The 12,133-nt window shown below is 36.3% G+C and overlaps 1 protein-coding gene across 4 annotated transcripts in view; it reads right to left on the reverse strand.

Moving 5' to 3' along the window:
* WDSUB1 (WD repeat, sterile alpha motif and U-box domain containing 1) overlaps positions 1-12,133 on the reverse strand; it is a 72,954-nt gene that overhangs the window by 31,950 nt on the left and 28,871 nt on the right. For all 4 annotated transcript variants that reach the window (XM_005676096.3, XM_005676094.3, XM_018063420.1 and 1 more), the window contains exons 6-9: positions 10,798-10,831; positions 9,467-9,507; positions 9,280-9,386; positions 8,154-8,330 (exon numbers count right to left, since the gene is read on the reverse strand). In XM_005676096.3, coding sequence (XP_005676153.1) covers positions 8,154-8,330; positions 9,280-9,386; positions 9,467-9,507; positions 10,798-10,831 — 359 coding nt within the window. The remainder of the gene's footprint in view (positions 1-8,153; positions 8,331-9,279; positions 9,387-9,466; positions 9,508-10,797; positions 10,832-12,133) is intronic.

Raw genomic sequence — 12,133 nt, forward strand, 5'->3', positions numbered from 1 at the left:
CTGACAGTTCTATTTTAGGCAGAGGTTTTTTCTGGGAGGGGGCAGTGGGTAAATGGGTAGAAAAAAAGAACTACATTTCAGAATGCCTCATAGTTTTCATAAAAAGCCTAACAACTTTCTGATTGGAAGGTAATTCTCCATATAGTGTTTAAACACACTTTTACAGTATCTTTTATCTAGCAATCTTTTCAAGGATGTCTGCAAACTTCCTTGGAAGCTAATGTCTCCCTCCTAGTCAAAGGGCAGGTTTGTGTTCTAAGACCTACAGAGAGAACGTTTTCTTCTTGGACTGCTTTGCTGCTGCTCCTGCTAAGTCGCTTCAGTCGTGTCCGACTCTGTGACCCTAGAGACGGCAGCCCACCAGGCTTCCCCGTCCCTGGGATTCTCCAGGCAAGAACACTGCAGCGGGTTGCCATTTCCTTCTCCAATGCATGAAAGTGAAAAGCGAAAGTGAAGTCGCTCAGTCGTGTCCTCTTAGCGACCCCAAGGACTGCAGCCTACCAGGCTCCTCCGCCCATGGGATTTTCCAGGCAAGAGTACTGGAGTGGGGTGCCACTGCCTTCTCTGGACTACTTTGCTAGCAGTCCCCTTATCATATTTGGGGGGATCATAAATTCAGGGTTCCTCAGCTATGACACTATCACAAATTGCCTGCACAAGACAGTGGCAGAGGGGAACCAATCTGAGCATGAAGCTCATGTTGCTTGCTGTCCCATGAGTAACAAACTGTTTACATCTATTTGGATTCACTGACCGTTATCTATGAAAGTGTGGGAAGTCAACCCCACAACTGCCTGCATCTTAAGGGACGTCCTTCCTATGGAATTCACTGAAACCAAATTGAAGATTTTTCAAATAATTTAAAAAAAAAATCACAACACATTTATAATTAGATAGTGATCATCTCATTTAAAGGGATATTACATGTAATAAGAATATAGAGGTATTTAATACTCTAAAAAACATACATATTTTTTCCTGTCAAAAATAATACACATGTATGCTAATATGTAGAATGCTTATTAGTAGAGGGTGTGAAGTGAAAGTTGTCAGTCACGTCTGACTCTTTGTGATCCCATGGACTATATAGTCCAGAATTCTCCAGAATACTGGTGTGGGTAGCTCTCCTCCAGGGGATCTTCCCAACCCAGGGATCAAACCCAGGTCTCCTGGATTGCAAGTGGATTCTTCACCAGCAGAGCCAGAAGGGAAGCCCAAGAATACTGGAGCAGGTAGCCTATCCCTTTCTCCAGGCTTTCTTCCCCAACCAGGAATCGACCCGGGGTCTCCTGCATTGCAGGCAGATTCTTTACCAACTGAGCTATCAGGGAATCCTAACAGAGTGTGCAGAACCCTATTTCAAAATGTACTCTAAAATAAAAGGTTAAATTGTGTGTTATTCTGCCCAATTTTAATGTTGTTTAAAAATGCCCTCATTTACCAGCAGTTACCAAATCATATCCACAGAACTTAGCCAGAGGAAAACACATCCTTTTGTGATTGGGGGTTGGAAGTCAGTGTTATTAAACTTAATTGCTCAGAAAGAAAAGACCCTTACCAAGTGAGGGCTAGCAAACCCTCAGTGTGAGTTAATGGGCGATATTTTGCTATATTTGCTATAACTCTGAAAAGGCATCTGGTTCTTAGCAGACAACAAATTAAATAGGCCATCAACTCTGTCCCCCTTCTCCACCCGTTCCCAATCAATGCTGGAAATGCTGCATTGAATTGATGGTGCCAAGACACAAATAATCATTAAAGATGCAAAATTCTAAAAACCCTCAAGAAAACAGAAGTAACTGAGTTCCAGAGTAAAGGATGGGACATAGTTTAAAGCAGAGATTTGTATACACAAATGGAAGAAATACCTTTCTACTTGTAGCCATCTTTCCCCCCAACTTTGTCCTGTAAATATCATCACCAAAGCAGCAACGCCAGCACTAGCTGGAGGCAGAGTAACAGGAAAGTGCTATTGCCTGGAGCTAACCAACTATCACAGCCCATGAGGATGATCACAGTCACGTCTGTACTGTCCTGAGATAGAAGAGGATCAACAGCTGGTCTCTTGGAGTAAAAAACATTGAATTCTTCATTATTTAAAAATAAATTTTTTTAAACAAATTCTGACTAGAATGATCAAGAGAAAAGACATAAAAAGGGACACAAGGGTTTTTTAAAGGATTTGGAAAAGATGATGATAGGAGCGATGTAATTTTTACATTTCTCTGAATCCCTTCATGAAAAGAAATGCGACTAGATAGCAAAATCAAATTCCATGGGCATTTACAACAAAACAAGGTAGCAAAGTATCTTCATGAGCCCCCTAACATATTAATAAGTGGGAGAAGATAAACCACCAACATCCGTAAGATCTGTAATTGGTATCAGTGGGGAAGCAACATGACATCTGATAGGCCTGAAAAAAGGAGCCCTCAAAATGCCCCACAAGTACTCAGTGCAAAGTGGGGAGGTCAATTTAAGAGTAGTTGCTGAGCTGGAAGGGTATGTCCACTCCAAAAGCCTATGAGTACACAGGCCCACACATTTAAAAGGTCAATTTCATATAAGTTGTATCTACAGAAAAAATGGTAAGTTTTATTACTTAACAGTATACGCAGTTAGGCAATGAGAGAAAATCTACATAAGGAAGTATTACCAGGAATTGAAACATGAAACTTCTAAAATCTGAGGGTGTTAAGACAGCTGGTACATAAGATTTTAAAAACCATTTGACATAATTTGACATTATAATTTTTAAATAAAAAAATGATTAAAATGTCTCACGTGCTTTCATGGTTTCTTGGAAAAACAAGAGCAAAAGGAAGGGGGACCTCTTGGAAAAACCTTTTTCCCAATTAAGAATCTATGATTGATAATTAGTTTAATATAAGGGTAAGAACTGACACAATATACAACAGTTCCTTGTCATCTGTCATTCCATGCTTTTACCATTATATCATCTACAGCAATTCCACACTCCAAGACTGGTAGCAATTTACAATATCCTGGAGGCCATGGTATCAACAGAGGCCACACTGCAGTGAAAGTCACGTGGCTAGTCAATGGACTGACTGCTTGCCTAGTATCAGATCTCAGACTTTCTTGCTCTTCATCTTTTATACTTTATGCTTTTTGGTTGCAATATTAAAGGCTTTAGTAGAGTTCAAATTCATGGATTCACAAATGTCTTAAGACATATCTCTCTTAGCATCAAGGATCTCTTATACCAGTAATCCCTTTCCAGACATTCTTGATGCAAATGTAGTAATACATATAGGGAGTTATTTTCTACCTTAAACTGTCTCTATTTTCATTAACACAATCCCAGAAAAGAACTATTACTCTAGGATAAAAGCAACAGATTCCAACAGATACTCAAATCTACAGAAAATTCCTTTACTGTACATTCACAAAAGGTTCACTGAAAAAAGATGTGACAGACTGCTTGACTCCTTAAAAATAATTTTTAAGTGTCAGACATAATAGATAATATCACTTTGTTTCCTAACACCCCAATCAATACACTTTATTGCAAAATTAACTTTCTTTGTATGATGCTGCTGCTGCTAAGTCACTTTAGTCGTGTCCGATTCTGTGTGACCCCATAGACAGCAGCCCACCGGGCTCTTCTGTCCCTGGGAGTCTCCAGGCAAGAATACTGGAGTGGGTTGCCATTTCCTTCTCCAATGCATGCATGCATGCTAGTTACTTCAGTTGTGTCCGACTCTGTGCGACCCTATGGACAGCAGCCCAACAGGCTCCTCTGTTCACAGGATTCCCTAGGCAAGAATACTGGAGTGGGTTGCCATTTCCTTTCTTTCCTTCTCTTTGTATGATGAATGCTGAACAAATTCATATTTATTCACATTCAAGTAGGAACCACTTTACAGCTGTACCACAAAAGTAACTGCAAGTATAATAGTTATGCATCACAAGAATAAAATTCATTATCGCATACTCAATTGGCCTCTTAAATCACTTTTTTCTAGACTCAATTTCAATTCTCTATTACTCCAATTAACTGTTTTGAGAAAAAGTCTGCTTTTTTCTTAAAGCTCAAGACTAACAGAAATTCACTGTAGCTTAAAGTAGTACTTGTAGAAGATTAATGTTAGCCTCTTGATCCTTTCTAATTTTGCAAAAACTAAAATACTTTAGAATGATGCAGAAAAAATTTAATCTATTTACTTACTAATTTATTCTGTAATTTGTTTAATTCACTAACTTTCCAAATCTTAAACACAAATGTAAAGCCAATTCCTTACTTACTGGAGAGTATACATTTGTTTCCATTTACAATAACTGCCTTCCTAAATCAGCTTTTAGACCACAGAAATTAAACTACATTTCAACTTTAGCTTGAGCTTGATAGTTACAAAACTTATTTAATTGAAATTCAAAATTATCATAACTACTAAGTCCAAGACTCACCTTTTCAAAAATTATTTCAGGCCATTGACTGAATCTTGTAAGAATTTCTTATAGTTTATTTATCTGGCTATCACAGAATAGCATTCTATTCCTATTAATTGTTTTTACTATGCTCTTATTTTTTGCAAAATTCTTTGCTGAAATCTAAAATTATTATTTTATATTGTCATGTGCTTCTCTGTGATAACATATTATTAAATTTTACTGTGAAAAAGGAATGATAAGATTCAAAATTCACCAGAACTTTCAAGAAGAAAGAGTATATTACAAATTATAAAGGAAATAAGTTACTAGAGATACAAACACAACTTTCACAGTATGGTCTGAGTACAAAACCATGTGATTCTAAGTTTTTTCACAAAGTTATCATTCTCTTAACTTTTTAAAAAACTTCCAAGACATTTAACTAGGTACACATACTGTAATTACTGTGTAATGAACGTATACACCCATACTTTAAAATGGTTTTCTATAAGAACACTTTTTTGTTATTAGACTCTTCATTAACAATAAATTCCCTATGGACATCCCATTTCCTATGCTTATTAATTTTAAGATTTTACTATTGCATACTGATAATAATGTTGGGGGACACTATTAGAGCACAACACTAAGACTTTAAACTGTTTTTGACAAGGATGTAGTATTCAAAACACATGAACAACTCTTACAATTCAACAACAAACAGACAAACCAATTTTAAAGGGGGGTAAGAAGATATATAGCCAATAAGCACTTGAAACTATCCTCCATGCTGCTGCTGCTAAGTCGCTTCAGTCGTGTTGACTCTGTGAGACCCCACAGATGGCAGCCCATCAGGCTCCACCGTCCCTGGGATTCTCCAGGCAAGAACACTGGAGTGGGTTGCCACTGCCTTCTCCAATGCGTGAAAGTGAAGTTGCTCAGTCGTGTCCGACTCTTACTGACCCCATGGACTGCAGCCTACCAGGCTCCTCCATCCATGGGATTTTCCAGGCAAGAGTACTGGAGTGGGGTGCCATTGCCTTCTCCGACTATGCTCCATATCATTAGGTAAATGCACATCAAAACCACAATGAAATACCACTTCACATCTATCGAATACCTATAATCAAGAAGATAGCTAGAAAACACTGTTGACAAAGAGGTGAAGAAATTGGAAACCTCACACATTGCTTGTGGGAATGTAAAATTGCACAGCTGCTCTGGAAAACAGTCTGGCAGTTCCTCAAAACAGTAAATAGTAAAAAAAAAATTCTTTTAATCATATACCCAAGGCAAATAAAAAGATACTCACACAAAAACTCATACATACATATTCATAGCAACATTATTGATAGCAGCCAAAAAATAGAAACAACCCAAATGCCCATCAACTGATGCATAAATAAACAAAATGTGTTTCAGCCACGCAATGGAATATTATTCAGCCATAAAAAGGCATGAAGTACTTGTACATACAAAAACCTGGAGGTTAAATAAAAGAAACCAGATACACAAGGCCACATGTTGTTTAGTTTCACTTACAAAAAAATGTCCAAAATAGATAAATCTTATTTCTACAAGAGATAGATTAGTGGTTGCCAAAAGGATAGAATGAGAAATGAATGGGGTTCTTTGGGGAAGACAAAAATGTTCTGAAATTATATAGTGGTTATACAATTTATACAATTCTATGAGTATATGAAAAAGCACTGAATTACAGTTAAAAAAAATGACTTGCACACTGAAAATTACAAAGCACTTTTGAAACAAGAAGATCTGAATAAACAGAAAAATATCCTATGCTTATGGATTAGAAGAATTAATACTGTTTAACATGACAATAATCTCCAATTTGATATATAAATCGGTAACAAGCACATGGAAAACTGTTCAACATCACTAAGTCTCTTCAGTCGCGTCCGACTCTGTGCGACCACATAGATGGCAGCCCACCAGGCTCCCCCATCCCTGGGATTCTCAAGGCAAGAACGCTGGAGTGGGTTGCCACTGCCTTCTCAAATGTATGAAAGTGAAAAGTGAAAGTGAAGTCGCTCTGTTGTGTCTGACCCTCAGCGACCCCATGGACTGCAGCCTTCCAGGCTCCTCCATCCATGGGATTTTCCAGGCAAGAGTACTGGAGTGGGGTGCCATTGCCTTCTCCATCAACATCACTAGACAGCAGAAAAATGCGTATCAAATAGTTAAGAACCTGTCTACCAATGCAGGTGACGTGGTTTGATTGCTGGTCTGGAAGATCCCATATGCCACAAGGCAACTAAGCCCATGTGCCACAACTACTAAAGCCTGAGTACCCTAGAACCCATCCTCTGCAACAGGAGAAGCCACTGCGATAAGAAGCCCGTGCGCTGCAACTGAAGAGCAGTCCCTGCTCAATGCAACTAGGAAAGCCTGTGTGCAGCCAGCAAAGACCTAGTACAGCCAAAAATAAGTAATTTTTTTTAAAGAAAGAGATTACTTATAAAAAAAAAAGCACAGGTGCTTTAGAAAACAATCTTGGCAGTTCTTCAAATGCAAGCATAGCGCTACTAGGCTGCTGCTGCTGCTAAGTCGCTTCAGTCGTGTCCGATTCTGTGCGACCCCGTAGACGGCAGCCCACCAGGCTCCTCCATTCATGGGATTTTCCAGGCAAGAGTACTGGAATGGGTTGCGACTGCCTTCTCTGAGAGCTACCATAAGACCCACCAATTCCACTTGAACAAGTTTTATATTTTTGATGTATCTGTATCTAGACTACATCAATTCTCAAATACACAACATTTCCAGGACTAGGGGAGGGATAGGGAACAGAGTATGGGAGCTGATGGCCTATTTGATTTGTCATCTTAAGAGTCAAAAGCTTTTTCAGAGTTAAAGCATATATAGTCAAATATTGCCCGTTACACACACCAAGGGTTTAGCTGGTAAGGGTCTTTTCTTTCTAAGCAAAGAAATTTAATAACACTCACTCCCAGCCTCCAATTACAAAAGACTATGTCTTTTTCTGGTTAAGTTCGGTGGATATAAATCAGTAACATCCAAGAAAACTGAAAATAGATGCCCACATAAAACTTGTACATGAATGTTCAAAGTAGCATAATTTAAAAAACCTTAAAAACGAGAACAATCTAAATTCAATCAACTGAGGAATGGATGAGTAAAAGGTGATAACTTATATAATGAAATATTATTCAGCTATAAAAATGAAGTACTAATATATACTACAACATTTATGAATCTTTGAGAACATGCTAAGCAAAGAGGCCAGGCTCAGAAGGCCTTGACATTATATGAAATGTTAAGAACAGGCAAATCCTTAGAGACAAAAAGTAGATTAGTGGTTGCCGGGAGCTAGAGAGAAAGGAAATAGGAATGACTGCTAATAGGCATGGGGTTTCTTTCTGAAGTGGTAAAATTGTTCTGGAATTAGACAGTTGTGACGGCTGTACAAATCTGTGAATAGTATACTAAGAGTCACTTATTACACTACTGTACACTTGTAAAAGGGTGAATTATATTGCAACTTAAAAAACACGTTTTAAAAATTAGTTACATGGTGGCTTTAATTACCTAAAAAATAGTATGTAACATTTCTTTTCTATAATCTACTAAAAACATACTCTCCTTTATACAAAAGCATATTCCAGAATAACTAATGTGCTAGAATAAGAATACTAAGAGGAAACCATTAATGCAATTAAAACCAATCTCATAGTAAATTATTAAAAGTTGTTTTTAAGACTTTTTTTCACTAGTCTTACCTATTTTCAAATCATCAGCTAGACTTTCTTTTGTAAGATTCAATAATTCTCTTCCATCAATGTTATTCATTTTGAAAATATCAACGAGGTCTTCTAAACCTTCAGCACAAAGCCAGTTTGAGACATCATCCTCTGACCAATTTTCAGTAAATTGCTTTGGTTGATCTTGGATCTTTGCTTAAAAAACAAATGAACACTCATAAACAAAAAGGTAAGTGAAATAATAAGCAAAAGTACATCCTTTATAAAGATTCTCCTGCGTGTGTGCTAAATGGCTTCAGTCATGTCCAACTCTCTGTGACCCTATGGATTGTAGCACTCCAGGCTCCTCTGTCCGAGGGACTCTCTGGGCAAGAATACTGGAGTGGGTTGCCATGCCCTGCTCCAGGGGACCTTCCAGACCCAGGGATTGAACCCACATCTCTTTAAGTCTCCTGCACTGGCAGGTGGGTTCTTTACCCCAGAACCACCTGGGAAGCCCAACATAAAGATTCTCACTTTGTACTGAAAAGTAAACAAAATGTTCTTAAATCTATGTTTTCTACTTTAACATCTTAAAAAAAATTTTTTTAATCAAACACTACATATAATTAAAGCATTATTTAATTAAATGCTACTCTTTTGGAGCTTTTTTCACTCCAGAAAAAGTTTTTCATTATATAAAACAGGCATCAGCAGACAGAAGTATTATATTTAATCTGTCATCTGTATATCAGCACCACTAGTTAGCTAATTTTGACAGTGACAAAAATAAAACTTCTCAATTGTGTCAATGCTGCTTAATGAAACTAAAAATGAAACCACTGGGATAAAACAATCATTTCTACTTTGTCCTAGGCTATATTTATTAATATCTGAAAAATCAGTACAGAGTATATGGAGCTTACAAAACTATGGGAGGTATGATGTAACTGAGTGTGCACTCAAAAGCATTTACCAACAGTTTTAACACAGATGACTGGGTTAACTTTAACACTGGGTTCTCTAAAATTACTTTTAAGTTATATTAACTTTGGATATATGCTTTATATTGAAAAAAGCAACATGAATAATTTGTCAAAAAATTACTGAATTTCTGACTTTAATGGTGATTGGTGGTGTTGTTAAACATGATATCCTTACTAACCTTGGCAAAGTGTTTCCTTCTCAAATTGCCAGATCTTCACTGTTTTGTCCATTGAACCAGTAGCAAGTAAAAGGATATTGGGTGCAAAGGCACAAGTTGTGACATACCTAGTTAATAAAAACAACTATTATATATCCTTAGACCAGTTTTTAAATTACAGTAATACAAAGCAAGGTTAAGTTCAGACCTGGTGTGCTGAGTCAGGGTGTGAAGTATATTCTCAGTATTCTGAAAAAATAACAGAACAAACAGCTTTATATTTACTCAGGCAAGATTAAAGTTACTAACAAAGACTTGCTTGACCTGAATGGTTTATATATTCTATGTATTCCAATATTATTGAGTCATTAATATAAGCTGAAACTTATCCAATGAATAGATAATAGCATTTATAACTAATAATATCGTACTTATTTTATGCTTTCTCAATTATTACTACTGCTGTCTGCTAAAAATTTTAGATTAATATAGTCCTGGCTGATTTGTCTTAACTAACAGTAACTATGAAATAATTTATATTTTTGTTATGGCATTTGACTTGTACCACTGCAGACCAGTGAGTAGAAATTAATCACTTCAATTCTGAGTGCACTTAGCTGGCCATCCAGTATCTAGATGTATTTAACTGAGACTCATATACATATTTTATGGAGGAAATTTAATGTTTTAGCTGTTTCTGTGAAAGTTTTTATGAAAACTTTCTGAGAAATAGTGAGGATCTACTTCACCTCATTTGAGTACTCTTTCCCGTTTCCTGCCAGAACTCTCAGTGATTGGAACTTCCATGAGCAGGACTAGCTTATTAGCTTCCTTACTTGCCACACACTCACTTTGATGATTCACATCTCTATTTCATTTGCTGGCATAGCTACAACCTAAATTCGACCACTGTAAGGGTCCACTCAACAGTGATTTCTCGCAGAGAATATTTTCACAGTGTATTAAACATTCATTTTCTTCCACCCGGTCTTTAGTCACATGTATCTAACAAAAACTCCCATTTCTCCAAATCCATTATAACCTACTTCTCTCTATACTAGTCTCTAAACCCAGCTGCAACTCTAAAGCAGTGGGTCACTTTCAGCTTTCAGCTATGCCCTACCAAAACCCTCCAATATATAGTAACAAAATATTAGAAATGATACCTGAAGTCTAGTCTTACCCTTCAGTAAATAATCCTTTGTTGTTATGAAATTCTGGTGTAAGAGTTTAAGAATAACTGATTTAAAGTGATTTTTTGGATACTGGTGCTCTCTAAAGTGGTATTTTTTAAATCAGATTAAATATCTGTCTATCTTAAAACCATTATTGAAATATTTCAGGGCTTGACCCAGAACCAATACCTTACTTACATAACTATTTTAGCATTTCTGAAATGTACATATTATCTTTTTAGGCACCCTAAACAAAAAATATATATATAAACATTTTCCTTATCCTGCCTAACTCAACTTGAAATTCAGCAGCCTAACAAGCAAACATAATTTACAAAGATCACACAAGATGTGAAGTACTTACAGTATCATACACTATAACTGACTTATCCACTGATCTTTAAGAGAAAAAAAAAAAGGATCATGAGTGAAAAGTTCTACAAAAATGAAGTACAGTGTTTGTATATTTAAATCATTTTAATAACTTTTAAGGCTGGAATTTTGATATGTACACATTCAGAACAGAGTCTATTTTTCATTGTATAAACTTATTTTAAAAAACTATATGCCATATACCAAATTTATCAGAAAGTTATATAAACTTTATTAAACACCAGCACATGTTATTTATACTATATAGCCCTAAACAGAGTAAGCATTTGTAATGAATAAATAAGAATTTCATATGACGTTAATAACTCAAAGGGAAAAACCACTACAAGGGAAACCTATCAGCTGCTACTTGATTTTTATTCTGGATAGCATTATTCTTTATTATTGATATGGCTGTGCCTTAATTACTAGTCAATATGTATGTGACTCATTTTTTAAAACTGTAATTCTAAACTTTATTTAGACCCTACATGATTTCTTTCAATGAATAAAAATTAAAACAACTATCTGGGATTATTTTAGTGGTGAAAAAAAGTTATCATACAAAGAAAAATGCAATACTATAACAAATTACATAATCAAAAACAGCAGATAAATGTGCTTGTATGTGGTATTTTCCCTGCTTTGGATACAGTTGTTATGCCACCATATGTTGCAAAGTGAGAAAACATAACAAGTGTTACTGCTCTCTGTACAATCTTAACATTTTTATTATTATTAAAAGTAGCTGATTATAATCTGACCACAGGAGTCACACCTATTATAAGGCTTAATATTTCTTTGAAAAGTCCTTATTTAGTAGTCTCTATAGCATTGGTAATGGATTTTGACAACAGAATCTTTGTCATAAGTTCAAAACAGAAATTAAGACTTTGTTCAAACATAAAATGAAACACAAGAGAGAAGTGTATAGATGCATTCTGGATGGTAAAAAACAGAATTAGAGCATTAAATGCTAAATCAAAAAACAGCCTAAAAACACTGAAAATATTAGCAGCTAATATACATAGCCAGACATGATTTACAGACACTCTTGTGTGCGTGTGAGCTAAGACACTTTAGCTGCATCCAGCTCTTTGAGACGTGATGGACTGTAGCTTGCCAGTCTCCTCTGTTCATGGGCTTCTCCAGCAAGAATACTGTAGTGGGTTGCCATTTCCTTCTCCACGGGATCTTCCCAAGCCAGGGATCAAACCTGTGTTTCTCACATTTCCTGCACTGGCAGGTAGGTTCTTTACCACTAGCATCACCTGGGAAGCCCCAAAGACACTATGTATCCTAAATTCTTCACGGTATAAGGTATTATC

The sequence above is a fragment of the Capra hircus genome, chromosome 2 (genome assembly GCF_001704415.2).
Source record: "Capra hircus breed San Clemente chromosome 2, ASM170441v1, whole genome shotgun sequence".
In the NCBI taxonomy this organism is placed as follows: domain Eukaryota; kingdom Metazoa; phylum Chordata; class Mammalia; order Artiodactyla; family Bovidae; genus Capra; species Capra hircus.